Genomic DNA, 24,624 nt, shown 5'->3' with positions numbered 1-24,624 from the left:
TCTTTCTCCCATTCTCTTTCAGTTGGGCTCATATCTTTGTAGCCTCGGAGATGTTTGCTGCCTGGGAAGATGTGCAATATTCCTTGTTATACTTTAAGCATGTGAGGCACAACCACAGTGAAAGTCAACCCTCGGATACAGTTTTACGTTAAATTATTTGTGTGTGCGCGCGTGGTTGTGTGTGTGTGTGTTGTGTGCGTAAAAGAACAAACACTGAAATTTGCTAAATTGTCCGCAGCCCAAGGTTAGTGCAGATTAAAAGATGTGTCGCCGATGGAAAAGGAAAAGGTCCTTCCTCTCACCGATATGTCACGGTGTGTTCAAGAGCAGCAGACTCCATTTCAGCGGCAAAATGGGTAAACAAAGTGCGATCAGTCCAATTACCTCCTCATTGCCGAGGCGTCGTGGTAGGAATAGCGCGTGGAGGGACCGGAGTGTTTGGGGAGCGATGGATTTGCCTGAGCATTCTCTGGTTTGAATGTCAATTTGTTTCAACAGCTGCACCAGAAATAAGACAGAAAAAAACTGGAAACCCAAAAAAAAGAGCCTCCAAAATGGGACGGCGGTGCTGCCAGCTAACCTTGTGATTGCTACTTCCGTGTGCATCGGCTGCAGATGTGCACAAGATCAAGCGGCGCTGTCCTCAGCCCTGACCCCGTGTCAACCACGGCCCTTCCTGCTCTTCCTCCTCGGTGTGAGACTTTCAAGGACGGGGCCACAACACGCTCCACTACAGCACGTTTCAGCTCAGCGGATCTGCTGGAAATCCATCCACTCTCTGGGAGTCGTAGTTACGGATATGAATTCTGGACACATTTCCTCACTGAGCGACGGCGTAATATTTATCTCACTTTACATTAACAGTTTCATAATTGTCTGTCAGCATTGCCTGACACGTTAACGCAGCACTGCAGCTGAGTATCGCCATGTCCCGGGTTGGTTAACCTTTACAGAAAGCAGCAATTGGTCTCGTTATCTAAAATGGAATGCAAATGCTTCTTCTTCTTCTCCCCTTTTTTCCTGATCTTATGATGCAAAATGTAAATCCCTTTTATGGCTTCCCTGTTGGGAGCCATATTAATGTCCTGCGACCAAATTAAATCCGTTGTCTCTATTAATTAAAAAGTAGCTTTTTCTAACCTGCTCGTGGGAAAAATAGAGGAGTCCTACAAAATCCAAAGATGCCAAGAAGAAAAGCGTGTTTTTAGGGCTTTTGTTGGTTCGAGGGCACCAGAAGTTGTGAGGCGACAGAGGCGTTCAGAACAAGGCGCGTCCTTTTAGCCTAATTATAATAAAAGTCTTCCAGTGTCACCAGAAATGGAGTGAGTATACATAAATCCCCACGGCCCCGTGCATCAAAGTGTTATCAGAGACACGTCGGGCTTCTTTTTTTCATCAGTCGTCCAACCGAATTCCTCCAAAAGGTGTCCGCTGGTGCGCACGCGTGCGCGCGCGCGCGGCTGACAGGTGAACGCGGTGGTGATTGATGCAAACAAATGATGCTTATTTTTCCACCTCCTGTCGCTCCAGATGCAGAAATATTGCCACAGCGTGAACACTGTCTGTCCCGATGAAGCGCAAATTACTTTCGCTGTCAGTCGTTGCGAGTCAATTAAGTGAAGATTTGGAAAAGTTTTCCAGTTGCACAAAAACCCATGAAGCCAAATTAATTCAGAAATGTCGGCCATCAACAGTATGCATTCATTTTCTATATCACATCAGCATTTCTAGACGCGCCTGTGATTCTCCCCTCCTCGGTCATGAGCTCAAGACGTTCCCGCAGTCACTCTCCGTCGACGCGTCCGCCTGACGCGCAGCGCCTCCCCACCGGTGCCTCACTTTGACAAATTCCTGGATGTGAGCGGGTCTGCTGAATGGCTCCGTGCCACTAATGATTCCTTGAATACTTTTAAAGTTCCCCGGCTCTGTTTGATCTTTGCGCCCGAGAGCAGATTATCAGGTTGGAAAGGACGCGATGGGACCGTGGTCGTTTTGGAGTTTTTCTCTCCTGGCGTTCGCGTTACTGGACCTCTTTCCACCCAAGTTGCAGGGTCGGGCGGAATTAAGTTCTCTTAGAACAAACGACAGATTTCGTGTTGTGGCGACGCGGGTAAACAGAAAATCAAAAGTGTCGATCCAAGGCGACGATAGCGCAAAAGTTTTTAGCCCTTTTATTACGGAAACAGACGGTTCTCTGACACCGCGCAATGGGACTGAAAATCGGGCGCCAGACTGTGACAGCCGTGGAGAAAAGTGTAGAAATAGTTCTGGGGAGGCTCAGGTTGGAGCCACGGTGCCAGAAAACACCATTTCTGACCGAAGGGACAGAATAAAACGAAGTAAAGGTATGTCTGAGAATATGAATGGGGATACCAGAGGAGAAACGATGGCAAAGAAGACATTTGGGGAGACGATCCAAGCAGCATCCAACTCCAGAGCTGAGTACTGGCGGAACGGGGACGATGCCAGAGGGTCTAACCCGAGTCAAAATGAACCGCACCTGGACACCTCCACTTTTGCCCTGGCGGGAGATTCGGCGCACAATCAGGCGATGGTGCACTGGTCCGGACACAACAGCAGCGTGAGTTCCAGTCTCACCAGTAGGACATTAGAGTGCATGTGCATGTTGCTGTTTTGATTAGCTTTTTTTGTTGTTGCTGCTGCGTAAAAGCAATACTTTTTATTTGTTTGGGAAAAATCTGTCGTATTTTTACGCACGCGTATTTCAGGGCGCATGAGGAATTAAACATCCTTACCGGGGAAAAACCTCTATATGAGCAGGAAATAAATCCTCTTCTTTCATTTTCGTCTTTTTAAACACGCAGTTTCTCGCCCTGACGACGCGGCTGTTTGTGGCTCACGCTATTGTGCACCCGCAGGACGCATCCGCGCTCCTCGGAACTGCTGCGGAATCATTTATTTCCAAGTGTTTGCCATCTGAACTTTAATCAAGGAGTTCATTTAATACAGTAGATAAATGCATCTGACACCAGGCTCCTGGAAGGCGTAATCACAGCACATTAATTATTTATGAAACAATCAGCCTCTCGGGTTGGCGATGGTAGGTACAGTTTTAAAGGGACTTTACATCACATTAAATGCAACCTGGCATTTAATGTGATGCTGATGAGAACGTCTGACCTTTTGGCAAATGAACTGCGGCTTGTATTTGATGATCAAGTCTCACTTTGTTGATAACTGTCTGGGTGAACAAGGCAAAGCAGGGCCTGTTGTTGAGCGTGACACTAAAGGACAGGTGCAAGGGGACGTGCATCACCTGCATGGGTGCAAACAGACTTCGAGGAAACGGCCCCCTCCCTCTTCACACAGCCCGCAGCTCAGCGCAAAGACAAAGCAGATTTTATCTTTTACTTTACATGTGCAGCCCGATAAAGAAGGACGCAGTTGTTATCATACATAGAGATCTGCATAAACGGGGGCTTCCTTCCAGGTAAATGGGAACGCTCGGTCACGCAGGAGGCTGTGAGGCAGCCACGTTAATCCTGGGCCGCGTCAGAAGACGTGGACGTCTCAGAAAGCCTGCAAATATGGCATCTTTTATTTAGATAACCATATTTTATTAATCAAACAAAGCTGTTTGTTAAATGAATTCATCCCCTCTGAGGCACCAGGCTCTGGTCAGTGTTGGCGCGTCACGCCGGACAGAAATCCACGGTGAAAACGCGCTAAAATGCCCGGAGAAAGATGCTAGCCGTCGCTGTCTTCGCCGACAAAGGTCCATTGTGCTGCAGGACACTGCTCACTAGATCATCGCTGATGAGCTTGTCACCGCATCCAGTCAACATCTGAGATTTATACAGTCTGAATCTCTGCCCGCCCCCCCAAATGTTCCTCTGGAGCTGCAGCGTCTAAACCGATGATATTTTACGGCCGGGATTTTATGGCTCAAGACACATCAGATTTAAATGACTGATAATAAATCCAATCTAAAAGGGGACATTTGAAATGATATTACCTCATTTCTGGAGTCTGGGGTGGTTCTATCGAATATTCACTGGAGACTTTGCTCGTGATCGGGCCGGGATGTGAAAGGGAGGGGGCAGTGAAACGAGGAAAGATTTGGGAGATGATAAGAGATGCACCAGACCTTCACAGTGAAGATGTGATGAAAGACAGCGCCGCTTCAAACCTCCATTCTTGTTTTCTCGCGTTGGTGTTCTTCTGCATCTTCAATCTGTCTGGACTCTAAATGCAGCCATGCAATCGTTGTCTTTCAGTAAAAACCACCAACGATAGCAAATAAACATAAATAGTCTGGCTTTTATACCTCCTGCACATCAATACCTCAGTCCTTTGGCTCATATGGGAGGTTAAGCTGCAGGTAAACAGCCATCCCAGCACATCTGACACTCCAGGGATGCAGAGCCCCCTCCCCCCCTCCCCCCATACCACACACACACACACACACACACACACACACACACAAACGATGCAAAAGTCTTAGTGAGCGAGTCAGCCGGTGATCACAGAGTTATTGACAGTCCAATGATTTCAGGCCCTCCATTGACCGTCTTTGCGAGCTCCTCACTTGCTGCCGGCCAAACGGGGACGCCGGGCCAGAGCCGAGCAGTTAATGAGTGTTGTTATTGACATCACACACTCCGAGCTGCTGCCGCTGCAGAAATATTGGTGTAAATAATGTCCAACCCACGCGAACACCAGCCCGACCAAAGAGACGGTCCGAGGTGTGAAAATAAAGTGGACTCCCCTACAGTGTATTTTCCTTTGCTCTGGGACCGGGAAGGGCGCGGCTCTCCCGGGTCACCCAGTGGGAACGAGGCAGTTATTGTTGCACATAATCTCCTCGGTATAAATTGATGATAAAAAGGAGGAAATGGCGCAGCCCCGGGGGGACACTTGAGTTTTAAACCGGTTCATTAGACAGACAGCCATTCCATTTAACATGCCAGTGCTGGTTCCATAGAAGCTCCTTGATCCATAAAATCAAATGGAACCGGCTCCCAATTCACAGGAGCGTCTGACCGCAGTTTGTTGAGGGATGATGAAAGTTGCATTAAAAGGGAGGCGGTCTGAATTATAAAGCACTAATGTCTTTTCAAATACAATTACTTCCGTTATAATTCGGGATGTGTTGATTTGATTGGATGGACTGATGTTTGCCACTGGGAAAAGCGGAGCTGTATATACTTCCGTGCTCCCACCCATCTATGTCTTTAACTGGGCTGGACTTTAGGGTGTCGGCGCCGTGAGTCCGTTCATTAATCGTGCAAATCTCCAGCCTTCGGGGACGCAGCGTCCAACGATGGGGAATGTCGATTAAAAAAAAAAAAAAGCCCCGTGTGTCATCTGAGATGTAGAACTCCGGCTGCTACGGCAGCAAAAACAATTGTTCTAGAGCCTCAATGGGTATTTGTTGAAGATTTGTTGGAGAAAAAGGCGGCGGGCCCTCCCTCTTCCCTCCACCTCCATTTGATTTTATGGCACAGCAGATACATGCTTCACCCTCTATGTAGTAATAATTCAGTGAAATCCCGGTTTTTACTCCTCAAATGCCACACGCGGCCTTTTTATCATGAATCATTTGTGCTGGGAGACCATAATGCATCACATCAGCGGAGGGCACCGGCACTTCGTCACCGTTGAGCTGTATTTTGGCCCCACAGAGTACATCTGGAGCGGCGAGGAAGGCCTGTCGCCGGCGATACGCACCCCCGCCCCGCCACTGCTGCCTTTCTTCCTTCTTCTCTTTTAAAACGTGCACGGACTGATATTGCAATTTTAATCAAAGTGACAAAGCGGGCGCTGAATCATATTTGACAAAATTTGCATGTGATTAATTAGTTTAATAACTGCCACACAGTGGGGAGAGACACTATAGCCCTTGATTTCGTTAGGACAACAAATTTATGCTTTTTTTTTTGATTGGCAAAGGAATTCTGATTGAGGGAATCTTCGTGGGGATGGAGAGAGAAGTGCGGCCTGTTTTTAAATGAAGTTTTAATACTTGAAGGTCGCGGCTCACTTTCTTCTGACCTTTAGGCTCATCGTTCCTCATTCTGGGAGTAATTTGTGTTGAGCTGCGCTTCAAATCCTCATATTTCCTTAAGCAGCAGAGAGTTCAGAGCATTTAGAGCGTTTACAGTCACATCTGCAGACGAGCTCAGTCAGCAGCTTACAGGAAGTCGGGATTTAGCGTGGTGGTTTACAGCGGAAACCGTCTTTTATGGCCGGACAGACGGACCGAGCAACATGATGTGACACGAAATGACAGCACAGCACCACACGACACCACACGGTGCCGCACGCCGCGGCACGAAACATCACATGACCCCACTCCGCAGCACAATAGAACAGGACACAACGGCATGGCAGCGCAGCACAAAGCAACACAACGTGGTTTCAGCCCTCCCTCATCCAAACCTGTGACTCGCTCCTTATTTCGGATTGGTTGTTTTTGATGTTGACGGGCGACTGAAAAGAATTAGGGAATAACAGCACTTTCAGATGCGGTCTTTATCATTTTCAGCAGGTACGCCTCCCATTCAGAGTGGCTGCGTCCCAGCGTGGGCCGGTGCGAGCCCGTGAAGCCGGGGCCAGCAGTCACGGAGCTCTTCTTTTATCTTGGCACACTCTGATGGTTAAACGGTGCCCTTCATCATTGTCACTGATCACATTCTCACTCCTTTATGTCCTTCTCTACTTAAGATTCTTGCTCTTCTGTCCAGGCGTGATTGAATTCCACTTGATAGGCGAATACAAGACTTTCTAAATTTTTTGGCCGCCTCATACAACACTAAATTATGTAGAAATCCACATTCTTTAGTACTCAGATCTCAATTTGGACACTTTGACCCGGCGATAGTTGAAAGATGGAAACGCACCTGCTGATCTTCTGCTCAAATTTGCGTCATTGTGCCAAGTTTTCAAAGTTTCTCCGTCAGCGTTTCGCATGGCAGGAGATGAAAGGCACGCGTTCATAAATGATGAGAACAGATGCGAGCTTTTACGAGGCTTTGATGAGTTTTTAGGCAAACCGTCGGCCCCTTTGTGGGAAACTGACATGACATTTGGGTTTGTGGATCAGTTATCGGCGTCGAGCTCCGTGGCTCATCACCGTGTTCCCGCTCTTGCTCTTTTTACCGCTTCATTGTGCGTTGCTGCCTCAGGATTCACCAGATAGATAGATAAATAAATTCCATTTGCAAGATAAGGTCATCTTTTAAGTCTACGCCACCCAGTCAATAAGGGTAAAGAGTAAAAGCATTGTTGCGTGAAAATATGGTGTTGCAGAGTTTTTGTTACACCAGCTTGTGAAAATGTCACGCATTCAATGATCCCTTTTAAAGGCAGTAATTGGATCGCACACTTTCCTCACACACCTCATTGGATAAGTCATAACAAGAATTCGACTGTTTCTTTTGCAAAAATTACTTTGTTTTGGGCACATCAGCCTGGTTTCCTGCTAAATAACAAAGTATTTTGTGTTTTCATTAGTTGTCACCACTTGTTCAGCGCGATGGATCCCAGTAGCTTTTACTCACAATCCACTCATCCAATCTAATGAGGATTCAGTTAGCTCCACTGCTAACGAAGCTAACAAACCGTATACAACAAGGGAACCAGGCAGATCGTTGTGCATTAGTGCTGGCTGAGACTGCAAAAAAAAGTTAAATTCTGTTTCAGAAAACAATAAAATACTAAATATAAAACAATGAAAAGGTCCCGCGACAGTAAAATCCTTCGCCATATGTTTAAAACGCAGCACGCTGACTTTTAAATTGCACAGAACGTAAAGCTTGGTGAACTTTCCATCCGATTTGCCCTTGAAGGCCACATCTCTTTCATTCCCTTTTGTTCCGCCCACACAGAAGTCAACATCAGAGAAAAAAAAATATGGATCCAGTGTTTCTCAGCCTCGCTGGAGTGAGTTCATCAAACATATTTCATTGAAATTTCACCCTTAGCTTTCATTAAAAGAAATAAAACAGACAGATCGCCATCTTTTATCCCGCAATGGTGAACAGCACCCTTTAATGCTTATTGTTGTTAGGATTAGACAGATATAACATTCCCATAAAGCCTCGCTGTATAGGTTTATTTGAGGCAAAGCTCTTTTAAAGTCGACCCATTTCATTAATTTCCCCACATAATGGACTGAATTGATTGCTGGAACCTCTGAAGCTTGGAGCATCGGGGCTATATGACCGGAGCTCAGGAGTCGAGAGGACGAGCAAACATACTGGCGCTGCACACTAATGCACAGGGACTCTGGAGGGAGGTTTGCTTGATGAAAGCAGAATCCCTGGAGTATCTTTTCACTCACAAAATACAAACATTCAATTTAGTTCACAGATAATACGAGGAAAGAGTGGGCTCTCCCCTCCGCAGCCCCATTTCTCTTAAAAGCAGTTTGTCTTTACTGCTAAGTGCTCTACTTTGAAGGCAGCCTTTCATGGCTGCAGTCGTGCTGTTTTCTCCTCTCATTTGTTCAAATGCCTCAATACAGTCGGGATTTTGCCTTTGCTGCTTCGCTGCTGCAGACGTACTGTATGTAAATGTCCAGCCAACGCTGCGTTTCATGGTGTTTGCATCAGGTGATGTTTATTGGTGGTGGCGGTAGTGAAGGGGGGGGGGGGTCCGAAGAGGTCCTCTGGGGACCTGCGTCACTTCACCATTCCCCCCAACAACACCATCATCGAATTCTTACGATTGGTATTTAATCGTGGAAGCTAAGCAGTTTGTTCAAAATGAAAGACTTCCTATTAGAAATACACAGGAGGAGGCATCGATGGTTGTTCTCTCTATGGACTGAATGTATCTTTATTTAATGTAATAATTTATAAAAATTATTAAGAGTAAACTGACTCCAACATGCCTGAGCCAAACGCTGCACTTAATCAGACGGCCATTTTACTTTGGCACCAAAACGACATCAGAAAACTCTCCTTGAAGTCCATTTCAAAGTGGAAAAACCATCAGTACTTGCTAAAAAAAGCCACAAAAGGTAGTCTCAGTCTCTCAGGTGTTTGTGTGTTTATCCTGATTAAGCTGGAGATGATCCCGCCGGACGTGTGGTCAAACATAATTGACTGTTAATTGCTGGAAAAACGGGCATCAGAGAGTAATAAATGCTGAATAATGAGACTTCTTCCCAAATAGGGGACACAGAGATGGAATTCATATAGCTGTATAAGGACATAAGGTACAGAATTACCAGACCGATCCTTTTTAATTCTGTTGTATTTCAAATGTTTTGCATGGAAAAAAATAACACAATTAATTAATTGGTGGCCTTTAGCTGTGACAAGATGACAAAAATGCTCCTCTTCCACTTCCTCTTTCTTTATTCTGTGCTTTTAAACATGGACGGACTGGCTGTCCAATCAAACTGTCTTTGGAACAATGATCGTCCTTCATATTGGCTGTTAATGGAAAACAAAAACACTTTCCTGAAGGACGACTGTGCAGTCAAAGCACTAACTGGAACTGTTTTATAAAGTAAAATTTGTGTCTATACGGCTGAGCCTGCTCTTTAGTTGTCGGTGGACCAGATTGGCTACCAATGTTTGCAGAGCTCTACCGCCAGCTAACCTCTATGTTTGCGGTGCCTCGCTTTTGTTACATGCGATCACATTTTTGACTTTTAAAACATGCTCAAGTAGCTTGCTAGCTCAGGTTAGCATCTAGGATTTTGCTGTTTCCACCAGGAAGTGATACGTTGTTCGAGGCGAAGCCGTGCACAAGCCTGCAAGACTGACGCAGGAAGGAGCACAAAATGATTAAAGCAGAAATTAGATTTGAGTAATTGGATTAGGAATAAAGTGAAACATTACATGTGTGGGTACGTGTTTGGGAAAATAGATAAGGAAGTCTTTGGGAAGATACCCTAGTGCATGGAATCATTCACCCCCGGGGAATAAAATACAGCGTCCTATGAGTATTCGTGAGGATATAAATGTCTATCATTGTAGTCGTGTTTTTGTTGTTTGTTTTTTCACAGATGCTAATGATTAAAACATTCAGTATGCGTCGTTACGAGTCTAAGCATGAGCCGTTAGCTGTGTCGCTACGACGCGACTTACATCCTTTGCCTATATCGGGTTTCGGGATCCCCTGGAAATTAATTTAGATCCTTCGCTTCTCCCCTTCAGCGAGGCTGAAAAAGAAACTTCCTCCACACATCTGCATGAAAATATTCCTGACGTGCGTAAACGCTGTGGCTTCTTTTCATGATGCCGCCCCCAGAGAAAGGAAGAAACGCCGACCTGAAGGTGTGAGATCCTTTTTTCCCTTCACGTTCACCAGTGACTTCCCAATTACACAGATATCTTGTTCGAGGGGTGCAGTTTTAATGATGCTTTGCTGTTTGCTTAAAAAGCAACAAGTTCCATTTGAATTTCAGGCAGGAAGCATGAAAAGCCGCGCAGATCTACAGTCTATTTGGTTTTATGGACAGCCATATTGCAGTGCAGCGCACGTAGATGAATCGCATCAAAACTGTGAAGCCGCCATGGCGATGTTGAAATGCCTGTCGCATCTGACCAAAGCACTCTAAAAATTTGTGCGTTTCTCTTAAAAAGGGGGGCTGTGGTGGGGGTGAGGGGAGGAGAACACAGGTTTGGAATTTTTGAAGATCTAATTTGATCAGACGTGCTGTGTGTGTGTGTGTGTGTGTAAGGGACTGACATGTGTATGTAGTGTAGAGTGGATGAGGAACGGAGAAAGAAAAACCCTAATGTCAGTATGAGATTATGGGTGTAACTTCTTATGGATCTAAATTTGAGCAAGTGGGGAAAATAAATACAGAATAAAATGAAAGGAGGAAGAAACGGACAGTTTTAAACTGAATACAGACGGGATCTGAGATGGATGCTAAAAATTAAGGAAAAAGCAGCAAAGAAAGTGACAAGAATAGAATATTAGGGTGAAGGGATTACTAAACCCAACTCCTCGGAGGGTGAAAGCGGGTCTGGGGGGAAAAAAGGGAAAGAAATGATTGGTTGACTTTCCTGGGGCAAAGCTCTTTTTGCTCACATCAATAAAACATAAACATGAATAAATGCACTGCTTTCAGCCTTCCAGGGTCGTTACTTAATTTCATGTATGCAAGTGAGCAATGATAAGCCCGGAAAATTGTATTTACCTAGAAGGCTCAAAAATCACTCTGGAAGCCATTTCCTGTTTGTTTGTCTGCAATTATTTACATAAATGCAAGACTGCACCGTGAACTCTTCTCTCTTTTTGGCGACCATCTGGTTAGCGTGACTCGGAGGCCGCGGCTCCCTCCTGACTGCGTCCGCTGAAGTGCCGCCTATCAATAATGCTAAAGATGTGGGAATGCGACGTCTCTTGGCGATCTACGCCTGATGTAGCTACTTAGGGACAAATCATCCAAACAGTCATCTGCCTCACTAGCCCGCCGGTCCCCGAGGTAGATCCCCGCTGACCCAATTGAAGGGGGTCATTTTTTGTTAATGAGCCAACTGTGCAAACATGTTGACAACAGTTAAGACAGAACTCCTAATGGAAATTACAGCCCGGGTGCTAAGAGGCGGTTTGGCTGCGTTCTATTTTTAGCGGCGGGCTAAACTGTTGATTAGATTGGACGAGTGTAAACGGTTCAAACCTACTTTACTGCCGTGTAGTTTTACGCTCGCATGTTTGATACTGACGAAGAAAAAAGAAGGACAAATAAAGAGGAGACAAATGATTAGCGGTTTGGCCCAGTTTTGCCTCTGTTATCTGTTTTTCAAAGCAGGCAATTAGGGCCAACATCACAGCCATTTAACTAAGTCTGTAGACCAAATTGATTCAGACTCGAGCGCCGGACCTCGCAGACATGGTGCATTTAGTTATGCAAATGCTTATCTCTGCGTGTGATTGGTTAATTAACCTGTAACGCAGATAGTCCCAGTCATGCACAGTGGCTATTTGACGGCTAAATTGTGGGTCAATTGGGTTTTTAACATTTTCAAAGCAGACTTAGCGGCTCGTCTTTGTTTCTGCGTGCCTTGTGTGGCAGTTCTCCGTTTAATGACTATTTCTGCAGGTCCCGCGGGGTTAATGTGTTTAAACTCACTGTAATTGAGCTCTGCACCGGTCTTTGGGGATTTCTAAAATTCTTTCCCTCATATTACACCAAGTTCGGCTGTTATTATCTACCATCCCTGCTCTCCACTCTTCCGTGTCGTGTCCTAAAACCTTCCCTTCCCCGCCCCTTTTCTTTCCAGAGTTATGATCGTCCCCCTGGGAGGTCATTTATAATGCCATTGGACTGACAATAATTCGTTTGCACACCATTTCCCCGCGCCCTCGGAGCCTGGGCAGGCTTTTACGGTCGACATTTCTGTTTGCCCAGAAACACATTGTCCAGCCATGCTCACAATACATGCAAGGCCAGAGCTGGGCTTCCAAAACAAATGACGCAATATCGAACCAATTGGACATTTCCTTAATATTTGTCAGTGTGAGTTCTCAAGTGCGGGGTGAAATAAAGGCAGATTCAGGAGAGAAGGAGCGGCCCGCGCCACTTTTCACCGCTCAGCGAACAATTACGCTCAGATTTGCCTGTCATGTAGGTATATCATTCCACATGAGATACAAACACACTTCTTGACAGCTCACATGGGATTTTATTTTTTCTCTCCAGGTCCTGCACCCAGCAGACTGACACTTTTTTTTTGACAGGCTGAAGATGACTTGTCAGAGAGATAATGTACTATATGAGGCTAATATTTCATGTTGGTGAAATGATGAAGCGGGCGTTTATTCCGTATCGTTGGCCGCTGCAAGGTGACACGCGGGCAGAAGATGACACATTTAAGGGGCCTTTCTTGCTCTTTCAGGTCATACTGATCCTGACTAAACTCTTTGACTTCAACCTGGGGGCTGTTACGGAGAGCTCTCTCTGGAGGTAAGTCTGTTCCCTCCCTCCATCCATCTAAAGCAGCGTTCTCTTTAAACATTCATTTTGTTCACTATTCAGACTTCAGGGGGGAACTAGTTTAGGTTTCACCTCCCAGCATCGAAAATAAACCAGTTCACGCTCATTTGTTCCATTTTTTATGCACTGGGAGGCTTCTGCTCCACACATGTGGTCGCGTCGCTCCTGTCGGAATAAACGGAACCTTACGTGAACCAGTCACGGCCCAGATGTACAGCACTAAGACTGAGTGGGAGCTAATAACCACACTGATAACCAGCTGGTTAATCTCTACCTGAACCAGAGAGGATTCAGAAGTTATCCTGTTGGGCAGGAGGACTTCGCTGGGATGAAGAATAATTTTAAGTAAGGTGTGTTTGGTGGATTCAAGGTTAAGGTTTGGAATAGGAAAGTTGAAATGCCTGCAGGAGGGAAGTTGGGAATCGTGATTTATTACCTTCAATGTATGTCTAAAGGGTAAAAGCCAAGAACGGACTAGATGGGATCTGCACTGCGCCAGTTTAGTTCTTAAACCCTTGTGTTCATTAAATGCCATTTCAAAGCCGCAACAGAAGCACTGAAGCCTTGTCTTTATCTGGTACGGCAGTATTTGGCTCCATAAACAGGTCTTTATGATGTGGAGGCTCTTTAAACTACTGATTTAGCACAATGGCTCAGTCTGCAGGGGACTGGGTCTGGGAGTCACAGGGGTTCTGGTTGTGGACCAAGAATTGGAACGTGGAGAAGCAACTATGGTACCAATTTTCAATTGGGGTTGATGAAAGGTTACGAAACCATCTCCAGAATTTTATAAAAATGCAAAAGCATAGCCCCCCACACAATAAAAGTAATATATTCACGGAGAAAGGAGCATCCATGAGTGATTTATAGCGTTCATCCTTCGGAGGAGATGAGGAATCAAGTTACACTTGGAGCCAATATAAAGTATGTTTTAATAAAGCTGCATGAAGAGGTTGAGAATGAAGCATCGTCCTCCCGTGCTACCGTAAATTACACAACTAAAAGTTCAACAGATTTTTTAGTAAACTCCTTTTCTGTCAGTCAGCCAGGAACAGACAAACCTTTGGTTGAGGCAGAGACGCACCTTCCGATCCTCCAAGCCGGAACTTTTCTGATAGATTCTATCTTTGATTGATTGTCATCCGTAACCTTTTGTTTCGAAGGCAATTGACATGCAATTGCTACAGTGTAGCCGTGGTAATTCCACGCAGTGTGTATTGAGAGGTGAGTTACAGTGCCCTGTCAGGTCATAAATAAGAATGGAATTCATTAAGGATTATACCACAGAGAGCACAATCCAGCCTGATTAACCCCCCACCCCCCACCACCACCACACACGCATCTCCTCTGTAGCCTGCAGAGAACTCATTTCATTCTGAAATACACATAAAAAGAGACCATCAGTCCGCCAGAGCAGAGCTTCAAATTAATATCCGTTTCACCAGCGGCGCTGCTAAGATTTACACCCGACTTGATGCGTTTGGAATCTGTATTGTGTACAGGAGCTCCTCCGTCTTCAAGGTGTCTGTTTAACAGTAGCAGCACAAGTAAATTACCTCAGAGGAGTGCACGCAGGCTTTTAGGATGTTTATTAGGAAAGCCGAGACTTGGATGAAAAGGAAGCAGAGCGAGCGATAATGTAATAAATGGCTGGTGACAATAGCTTGGGGAAGGGGGGGGGGGCAGAACCCCAAACGTGAACTAGTCTGAGCCCACCTGGGGTGGCTGCAATTACAGCAGCTAACAGGCTCTCCTTCACCATCGGACGGCCCCGTTTGACAGGAGTACTTAAGCGAAACACAGATGTGTCGAGTGGCGAAGCCTCCGAAAACAACGTTGGTGCCAAATAGGACGATTCAGATTAATGCACAGGCAATGACAGCAGACACTCGCTGGATCTATCCAATTATACAGTCAAATTACATTCGGAGGCACTCAGGTAGAACTGAGAGTCCGGTGTGGTGCGGCGGAATATGAAGATTAGGATGACAAACACATCTAAGCTCGTAATGGAATGCGCGGGCTTGTAAAGAATAAGCATGTTTATGGGAGCGAGTCCTCTCTACTCTGCCGTGACAGAATCCACATCTTATTTTGTTTTAAAACACACAGCCCATTTATCCAAGGACTTCCTGTCAGCTTCCCCCATTATTCCGCATATGCCAGTTGTTAGACGCTGCTTTTAGCCGCAATTGTTGCTAATACGCAGCGCTGAAAGCATTATTTGGAGCGTAACCCGGCTGAAAAGACAGAGGTGCGAGGTGCTGAACATTTTTCAGAATATTTCGCCGTCAGCAGCTGGTTTTACTTGGACGGAGCTGAACACGCAAAGGCTTGGCTCAAGCTTGACGTGCATAAAGCGAACGTCTCCTCTGCATCATGTGTTTAGCAAAGCCATTTTTTTGCTGATTGGCAGCATAGTTGGGAGCAGGAAATGCTCTAATGACTAGGTGGACCCTTTTGATGCGGGCCCGAGCTTTTATTCCCCTCAAGAGGCATGTTTTTGTGCTGGGTGTCAAAATGTGGAACTTTTTCTTGCCTTTATTGCAGACATAAGCAGGTGTGTTCACCTTATCCTGTGTTGTAGCGTTTACTTACATTTCCTTTGTATGTATGTAACATACATCGATTTGTGTATTTCTCGACAGTGAGATATCACAATTGTGGTGCTTCCATTTGCTTTTATGGCATTTAGTCTTTTCTAAAATGATCGCCAGCATCCTTATTTGTCCATCTCCAGTTGATACGGGCACTTTTCTCCCGCTGGAACGCACATCTTCTCTTTTTTTCTAAAGCACAACGGGGAACAAAAACAACGCATCGCCATGAAGGCAGGTTCCCCCTGCAAGCAGATTTTCTTTCTGTGAAAGGCTGACTGGTCATGTGTGTGTGTGTGTGTGGGTGCGATCAATTTCAAAATGTATAGTGTGCTTCAGGGACGCAGCCACCTAAAGAATAACTGATTGGTAGTTAATGAGGTAAAACAGGCCAAACTATTGGAACTGGTGTGTAGAAATGTGATTTTTTTCACTCGTGTGTGTGTGTGTGTGTGTGCAGATCCAGCGATTATGGAAGCACCTACACCAAGCTGGCTGACCAAGCCGGCAGGACTTTGCTGAGCTACCTCTACGTCTGCCCCACCAACAAGCGGAAGGTCGGGATTTCTTTGTTCCTTTTATCTCTTTGGTCTTGTCGTTCACTGGCTCCATGTCGGATCGTATTCTTAAATAAATTACTTCCAAATGACAGTACCTTTCCACTATTCTGATGCTACATCCCTCGCCTCGCTCTGCGTACTCTAGATAATGATCCTCAGCGACCCGGAGGTAGAGAGCGCCGTGCTCATCAGCTCAGATGAAGGCGCGACCTTTGAAAAGCATCCCATTAACTTCCATATCCTGAGCTTGCTCTTCCACCCGGCGCAGGAGAACTGGATCCTGGCCTACAGTCACGACAGCAAGGTAGCGTTTGAGAGCAGCGTGATGAATCTGTCCCCCAGTGTAGCTTAATGTCGCTGCCCATTCACGTCTTCCTCTCCATAGTCTGACGGTCTAAAATTATCTCGCAGCTGTACAGTTCAATGGACTTTGGGAGAAAGTGGCAGCTGGTTCACGCCGACGTGATGCCAGGACGATTCTACTGGTAGGATCACGCGACTCCCTTGTGGATTGCAATTTGCATCGCTGATGTGTTGGTGACCCACTGACGGATGTTCTGTCAAAAACGCGTCCCTCCCCTGGTAGCTGGGCCCAAAGCTGATTAGCGTAGCGCACAGACCTGGAGGAATAGCCCTCCTGTTAGTGTAGCGCAGACAACACGCTGCGTTTGTTGTCGCCATCTTTTAGTAATCCGCAGTAAACACGGACGCGACTCCTTTTATCGCTGCTTGTCATAGAACATGTCAAAGTGCGTGTTTTTTTTCAAGCCCGTACAGAGAAGGACAATGTTTGGAGGACAACCGCTCTCCATGAATGAACAGCATGACGCCTGAATGAATGTGAATAGCGCAGCAGGTTTGTTTGCACTCCAGACGGCGCATTTTGTGTGCGACTGAAAATCACTTCTTCCCAATTATTATGCTAAATAGACTTTGTACTTTTGCAGCAACATGATAACGCACCTATTTGCTTTCTGGTAATGGGAGAAGCCGATGCTTTGTCATCCCTCCTCCGTTGATTCTCTCGCGAATTAAGATTAATCGCCGCTGCTGGAGCAGATTCTGGACAGACTGATATAAAAACAGCTAGCAGTGGGTTTCTCACAGCAGCGATGTCCACCTACAGTTGTAACACTCCCCTCCTCTCATTTATCCTTTTTTCTCTCCATTTACCTCCCACCATTTACCACCTCTTCCCTGTTTTCTCCTCCTCCTCCTTCTCCTTTGCAGGGCAGTAATGGGGCTGGACAGAGAATCAGACGTGGTCCACATCGAGACCCGCGTCGCGAAAGGCCGTGAGTGCCGCATTTCGGTTCACCGCAATGGTGAACCCGCAGGAACCTTTGCCTCTCATTTAGAGCGAGGTCAATGGCAGAATGAGACCTTTGGCGTGCTCCAGAATAGGTGTCTCCCAGCAACAAATGGAGGGTTTCGGCACATGGACGTCTCTTTAAACGGTCTCCTTTGTGTCATAGACAAATCTCAATTCCACTTTTCTAAACAGATCATCCAGGTAGAACAATTACTGGGAAATAAGGCCCCCTGCTGCTTTAGCCGGGCCCTTTTCTTTCACACAAAAGCCCATCGAAGTTGGAAACATTAACTCTGTTAATGTTGGATTTCATACTTGGTCAGCTGTATTGTGATGATTATCGTATATATCAGCTCAAAGCACCTTCAGGACTGAGTAAATTTACCTTATGCACCCCGTAACGCAGCTCCGGTGCATGCAAAGTGCAGTTTGAAGGTAAATGGGTGTAATTTACTTCTGATTGATTTCCTTTGCCTCTCTCCAGGGGCGCAATATGTCAAGTGCAGAGCCCAGCGATGCGCAGAAGGCAACAGACAGCGCCTGTTCCCAGGATACGTGGACACCAACTCGCTGGTGGTGCAGGATGAATATGTTTTCACGCAGGTCTGGAACGTAACGGATTACTTTGTTTCTTAATTAAAGGCAACATGGTGTCTCCAGCCCCCCCGTGAAAAGGCCTTTGTCGCTGTGAACTTTGATTTTATTCCAGGGGGGTTGGGGAAGGAGGTGTTTGTTTATTTGGGGGTCCCTTGTGCATCCAATTCATGCTTTTTCATCAAGACCCACATAATGGCTTTTCCTAACGCACCTGTTCCCCACTGGCCCACTGTGTGTTTTGATTATGTTTTGTCTCATTCGTGTCTCCGCGCAGACATGACACCGACGCTGAAAACAGCCAGAGAGCGCGAAAATAACGGGGAATAGATCGGTTAGCGTCCTTATTATCCCCCGCTCTGACTTTGACTCCAATTAGACAGAAGCAGTCAGGGTTGTTATTAGAAATTTAATTTTCAAATGCCCTCCACCGTCATTGATTTTGACCACGGCTAAGCCATTTATCTCCTCCGCTGGTCAGCCACGATGCGATTGGTCGTCCGTATTAGACTCTGACCAGGACAAAATCAAATGTCATTACTCTGTGGTTTGAACTTATATTAAATCATTTAAATCTCATTGAAAACACCCAGTAAATATAAAACAAGCACTGGGTTGATTTTCACCAGCAAATTAGTCCTTTTTAACCGAGTTCTACCTGCAGATGACTGAAAGCTTACCGCTGATTCTGATAGTTCCCCTCTCACTCCCCACAATTTGTGTCCCTGATTGGAACGGCGGCATCAGGCGGATGGAAAGGCGTGGGGGTTAGAAAATATCACGGCATGATTCAGAAATCACGACTCGATAAAACGCCCCAATTGGGTTTGGCTGGGACGATGCGGCGGCGGGAGACGCGGGAAAGATGCTGGTATGAAATGAGCAGGCGTCGTCCTGGCGGTGCTGCCCGTGTTGGCACAGACGACTTTCCCGTGACTTTCATCGCTCGGGGCGGCTGGATTTAACTTGACAAAGAGTAATGAGGGTATTGATTTGACTACAACGAAATAAGCAGTCCTCGACACCTCCGAAGTCTCCTGGGAGAGAAGCAACAGCCAAGTGCAACATCCTCAAAAATGTGGCCTGGGAAAATGCAGCCCATTGATTTTCAATAGATTATTCCATTAAAGCCCTGATGTAGTGCTCTGTATGTGTGTGTGTGTGTGTGTGTGTGTGTGTGTGTGTGTGAGGGGGGGAATGGGGATCCTTCTACTTGATTAGAAAATAAGCAATCAAGTAGCGTCGCTGTGCCTGTGCCTGGGAGAGTGCGGCAGCATTAAGATGTCCGAGACGCTCTGTAGATGTAGTCAACATAAACTTCGCTGACTCCTGTCTTCAGCTAATTGAGAGCAGGATAATGACGACTGCCGGGCTGGTAATTTCAGCCTCACGCGGGGCCACATTACCGGTTTGATCGAGTCAGTCATGCTTTGCGAATGGACGCGCCTCCTTCAGGAGACGCCGGTGTCCTCATTTCACACACTCAGCACATGGAAATTCCTGCACATTATGTCTCTAAAAGGGGCCGTTTTTCCTTCCGCACCACTTGGAAAAAAAGGAACTTCCCAAATGAAAAAAAGAAAAACTGAGTGAACTGAATCTGTTTTTAGAGTAAAGTTGTGTCCTTTGACTCCATCGCTAAGGTAACCAAGTCAGGACGAGCCAGCTACTTTGTTTCCTACATGAGAGAATCCTTCAAGAAAATGATGTTACCAAAGTACTGTCTACCAAAGGTAAGAAACAAATAGCCATCAAACAGGAAGACATGCTAGATTCTCGGGAATATGATTATCTCCAGTGTTTTCACTCACTTTGATTTTCCTTTTGTTGGGTAAAAAAAAGAAAGCAGCGGAATCAAATCATTTTGTCAAAAAGCACCATTAAAATGAGCCTCGGCAGCTTCACTTTTAAGTTGGCTCTGTCATTGTCAACCTTTTCCTCTTCATCTTTTTCCTCCCCCCGCGCACACAGGACATGCATATCATCAGCACAGACGAGAAGCAGGTATTTGCTGCCGTCCAGGAGTGGAATCAGAACAACACTTACAGCCTTTATATCTCGGACTCTCCTGGGGTGTATTTCACTCTTTCCCTGGAGAATCTGCGGACCAGCAGGGGACCCGCCGGCAACCTGCTGGTTGATTTCTACAAGGTGCGCTCGGAGCTCTTATTTTCAACTCCTGACTTCATATTTTTTTCATATTCAGGCCTTATCACCCCCAAAAACCTCATTGCGCAGCGCCCCCAATCGCATGACAAAATTGGCTTTGTGTCCCAGGTGGAGGGCATTAACGGCATGTATCTCGCCAACAAACTGGTGGACGAGCACATCAAGACTTTCATTACGTACAACAAAGGACAAACGTGGGCCCTGCTGCCAGCTCCTCCCACCGATGTGGCCGGAAATAACCTCAACTGCATTCTGGTGAGTGGCGCTGGCTGAACGGTGGGATTCCTCAGCAATAAACCATCAAATATTGGCCTCCCATCACTTGTGCTGGGAGGCAGTCTTACTGTAGCATTAACTCGCCGCTTCATCCCACTAAATGGTTGAGAAGATGCGGGGCAGGGATGGGTGTCGGCGTCTTTACTTACAGGGGTCCAGACTTTCCATTAACCTCAATGATTTCAATTTACTACCTGTTGTCACGTCAGGCTGATGAAGGTCAGATGATAGCTAATGGCATTATGTGGACTTGTTATTCTACTGGTCCGGTTTATCTAATTGGGTCAGTATGTTGTTTGGGTCCGAGCCGTGCGGCTGGAATGAGAGCAGGTATTCGGTCTAATTGGCGACCATTATGCACCCGCTCGCTTTCCGACCTCCCTCCGACCTCGGCCGGCTGAAAAGCCTTATTGATGTTTTTCTTTGTGCTTTTAGCCTGAGAGATGAGAGAAAATGATTTGAATCAATTTCGGCAGTTTTATCAGCACATCTCAGGGAATTTTAATTACATGCCTTGTTTGCTTTAGAATGAAACAATTTCAATGCCCTCTGCGTCCTCTCAGCCATTTTTCTGTCTTTTGAGGCGAACAAAGGCGTCTTTTGTTGCACAAACGCTCTGAAAATGTTTGCACTCTCCTGGCTAATTATATTCATGCCTGTAGAGATTCATCTGATCCGTAAAGTCTTGGGATCTGTTGGAATACCTGTTTTTTTTTCTTTTGTCCGACAGCCGTTCTGCTCGCTGCATCTGCAGCTGGAGATGTCGGAGAATCCCTACACTTCTGGACCCGTTACCAGCAAAAAGACGGTGCCGGGCATCATCGTGGCCACAGGTAGGGCTGCCTGAAGTCTATTAAAAGTGCTTATTTTGCAGAGATGCAGCCAGAATCCTAATCAGACAGTATATTTGACCCCTAAATCCCATAATATGGAGTAAACGCTCAGGCTGAAGTGATTTACACATCCTTGCATGGAAATGAGGACACGTAGCAGCAGGGAAATGATTACCTCTCTTCTCAGGGAATATCGGACCAGAGTTGTCCACCACCTCCGGGATGTTTATAACTTCCGACGCAGGAAATACCTGGAGACAAGTGAGACTGCACACATTCACCCTGAGACGATTCTCCCTGCTGTGATGTCACGAGTAATGAACATAATAAACGCTGATGCAGATCTTCGACGAGGAGCACAACGTCTGGTTTCTTGACAACGGGGGCGCTATGCTGGCGGTCTTACACGCCGCGACGCCCATCCGACACTTATGGTAAGTGGCACCTCCTGTTGCAATTACTGCGGGTACGAGCTTGCAGTGGACTATGGTACAGCTTCTCTTCTGATGCAGCTCATGATTACAGTTAATGTTTTCAACCGCCGACAGGCCCGGTCGGCGTGATAATTGTACCGACGCAGCGGCTTTCAGAAGTGTCACAGACATTTCCAAACAGAAGAGTCCGTTACAGCTTTGTGCGTGCGTTTGGACTTGATGGCTTGAGTGCTTTTATGTAAATGAAAAGAGCCGCGTGGTGGAAACACGAGAGTGAGAATGCCCTCATAAGTGCCCCGTATTGTGGGTGCTTTGTAACACTATCCGCTTTGATGTCCCCACTCAGTCCAGCCGCTGTCAGAAATGATTAATCTCGACGAAAGGCGATTCGAAACCCTCCCAGATCCATTTCTAATGTTGCCACCTGAGTCATAGCTCTCTTTTCTTGCTCTGCCGCCACCTTCGGTAACTTCACTTCGCCGAGGAACATTTGTTCTCGTGCTCAGGTTGGTGTCAAGATCATTTTTCACGCTGAGGAAAATCCAAAGAGCTTCATCCTTCAGCAGCCGCGACAGAGAATGACCCCCAATCTTTTATCATATTTGTCCGCATCTCGTGTTTCTCCATTTGAAATCTTAAGATGCATGCAGAGGGCGATACGTCTGGAGAGACAGACAGCCGTTGTTTTCTCCCTCTTTGTCATGCAGGATCAGTCTGGATGAAGGGAAAAAATGGGACCGTCATGGTTTCTCCTTGGCGCCTCTTTACGTGGATGGAGTTTTAATGGAACCAGAATCTGACAATCACATTATCACGTAAGCAGAAAAGGCTTTGCAGGTAGAGACCAGTGGAAGTGAGACAGATATCAGACTGGAAGAGTATTGGGCTTTTATGGGTTTAATCAAAGGCAGATCGAGCTTATTCTGGTAAAAAGTTTCATCAGAGGGAATATTAACTCGTCCCTCAGTCGGTTCTAAATTACAGATAACTGTTTTTTACTGCTTCCTGGCTGAAACTCCCAATTTTGTGAATCTATTCTCCAGATTTTTTGGACACTTCAGCCATCGGTCCGAATGGCAGCTGATCAAGATTGACTACAAGGGCCTGTTCAGCAGGAGATGCATGGATGGAGATTACCAGATGTGGCATCTGCACTATAAAGTAAAACTGAGTTTAGGCTTGATTTATTTGTGGTCAACTTTTTTAAAACTGAAAATAAAAATGCTCTGTTTTATTTGATTCTTTTTTCCTAATAGGGGGAGATGTGCGTGATGGGCGAAAAGCAAGTCTACATGAAGCGTCGACCTGGCAACCGCTGCATGCTAGTTCAGGACTACTCACGGCGCTACTCAGAGGAGCCATGCGTCTGCACAGCCTATGACTTTGAATGGTGATGACTCCCCTCCTCCCCACCTGTAACCCAGCCTTGTGGCATTGGTTGTCATCCACTCCATGTTTCCCAAACAGCTTCTTTACTTTGGAGACGGATGATCCGATCACCCTTAATTACAGCCACTTGGAAACCTTTGTAATCATCGACTGTAGTGTCAGTGAGCAGAAGTCCATCAGCTTCCATCTCCATCTTAGTATGCACAAATGCTCGATAACATATGACCACATTTCAAAAATCCAAGCAAATTTAAAACTGGACTTATGTATGAGAGAAGGCTTTATTGCGCTATTATGATGATGATTTGCATAACGCCAAGTGACTCATTAGAATTCGATTAATAATGAATGGCTAAATGAATTTTAAACATCTTTAATCCATCTGCCTGAAATTCTGTTTGATCGTGCTTGTCTGACAGTCATGTCTCTCGTTATGTTTTTTAAAACGCGCCACTGAAGCTCCCGCTGCGGACGATTGCCTCACCACAAAAGCTTGTTCTATAGATTATTTGAGTAGCCGCTTTTAAACTTCTACGACTTTATTCTTCTTCCCGGGCTTTTGGCAGCGATTACGGGTGGGAACGCCAGGCGGATGGGAACTGCGCTCCAGCCTTTTGGTTTAATCCCGACAGTGTGGTGAGAAGCTGCAGCACCAGCCAGAGCTTCCTGAATAGCACAGGGTGAGTGGTTGAATCTATCAGGAAACCGTCCGTTTCCAGCCCGCGCGTCGGAGCGACGCATCACTTCCTCATTTCATCCATTAAGTGGTATCTTCGCTGATCCTTTTGTGTTGAGGAGTTTTATGTTTGACATTTTGTGCTTTGAAGCTATCGGAGGGTTTTATCCAATAACTGTAAGGAAGGAGGCAGGAAGGTGTTCTCGCCCAGGAGGCAGGCGTGTCGGTCCAGACCGCCACGAGGCCTCCGGCTCGTCACCGGTCACGGAGAGCTGAGCGCCACCGTGGGAAGCAACGTTACCTTCATGCTTTACCTCGATGAGGTGAGTCACAAGTGGAATAACAGGTGCAAATGGGCTGGGTTGAAAGGTCAGAGGTCGGGTATTATCAGACGCCCTGGAGCTAACGCTAGAGGGTTATATAGAATAAATGATCATTGTAACTTTGTTTTCGTTGTTGTCCTTTGTGACATTTCTGCAACTCAATTTCTGTCTCCATCCGCTCATATTCAGCAACAGAGTGTTTGTGACAGATGTTGCAGGACGTCGCAGTGCGAGCACTTCGGCGCCGTCTGCTTCTCACTTCTGCGACTGAAATAACTCTAAGTGGCAGTGACGGGGTCCGTGTCTCGCCGCCTGTCTGCAGGGGGACTCTCTGAAGACCAGCATCCAGCTCGACTTCGGGGACGGCATCAAGATCACGTACTCCAACCTGAGCAGGACCGACGACGGCATCAGGCACATCTACCGAGCCACTGGGATTTACCGAGTCACCGCCTCGGCTGAAAACGAACAGGGATCCGACAGCAGCATGCTGTTTTTACACATCACCAGTACGGCAATAAAATTTAAAAAGAATC

General features: G+C 46.2%; 1 protein-coding gene across 1 annotated transcript in view; it reads left to right on the top strand.

Moving 5' to 3' along the window:
• Positions 1 to 1,765: 1,765 nt before the first annotated feature.
• sorcs3b (sortilin related VPS10 domain containing receptor 3b) overlaps positions 1,766 to 24,624 on the top strand; it is a 30,181-nt gene continuing 7,322 nt past the window's right edge. The window contains exons 1-19 of the mRNA XM_057047522.1: positions 1,766 to 2,581; positions 12,828 to 12,895; positions 15,983 to 16,079; positions 16,228 to 16,386; positions 16,494 to 16,567; positions 17,313 to 17,377; positions 17,879 to 17,997; positions 19,632 to 19,721; positions 19,960 to 20,139; positions 20,266 to 20,412; positions 21,164 to 21,266; positions 21,454 to 21,527; positions 21,609 to 21,700; positions 22,408 to 22,515; positions 22,744 to 22,861; positions 22,957 to 23,090; positions 23,656 to 23,769; positions 23,917 to 24,088; positions 24,411 to 24,597. Of these exons, the coding sequence (XP_056903502.1) occupies positions 1,976 to 2,581; positions 12,828 to 12,895; positions 15,983 to 16,079; positions 16,228 to 16,386; positions 16,494 to 16,567; positions 17,313 to 17,377; positions 17,879 to 17,997; positions 19,632 to 19,721; positions 19,960 to 20,139; positions 20,266 to 20,412; positions 21,164 to 21,266; positions 21,454 to 21,527; positions 21,609 to 21,700; positions 22,408 to 22,515; positions 22,744 to 22,861; positions 22,957 to 23,090; positions 23,656 to 23,769; positions 23,917 to 24,088; positions 24,411 to 24,597 (2,707 nt within the window). The 5' untranslated portion in view covers positions 1,766 to 1,975. The remainder of the gene's footprint in view (positions 2,582 to 12,827; positions 12,896 to 15,982; positions 16,080 to 16,227; positions 16,387 to 16,493; positions 16,568 to 17,312; positions 17,378 to 17,878; positions 17,998 to 19,631; positions 19,722 to 19,959; positions 20,140 to 20,265; positions 20,413 to 21,163; positions 21,267 to 21,453; positions 21,528 to 21,608; positions 21,701 to 22,407; positions 22,516 to 22,743; positions 22,862 to 22,956; positions 23,091 to 23,655; positions 23,770 to 23,916; positions 24,089 to 24,410; positions 24,598 to 24,624) is intronic.

This window comes from Takifugu flavidus, chromosome 11 (genome assembly GCF_003711565.1).
Source record: "Takifugu flavidus isolate HTHZ2018 chromosome 11, ASM371156v2, whole genome shotgun sequence".
Classification (NCBI taxonomy): Eukaryota; Metazoa; Chordata; class Actinopteri; order Tetraodontiformes; family Tetraodontidae; genus Takifugu; species Takifugu flavidus.
Note: the sequence above shows the minus strand (reverse complement) of the source record. Positions and strands in the feature narration are given on the sequence as shown.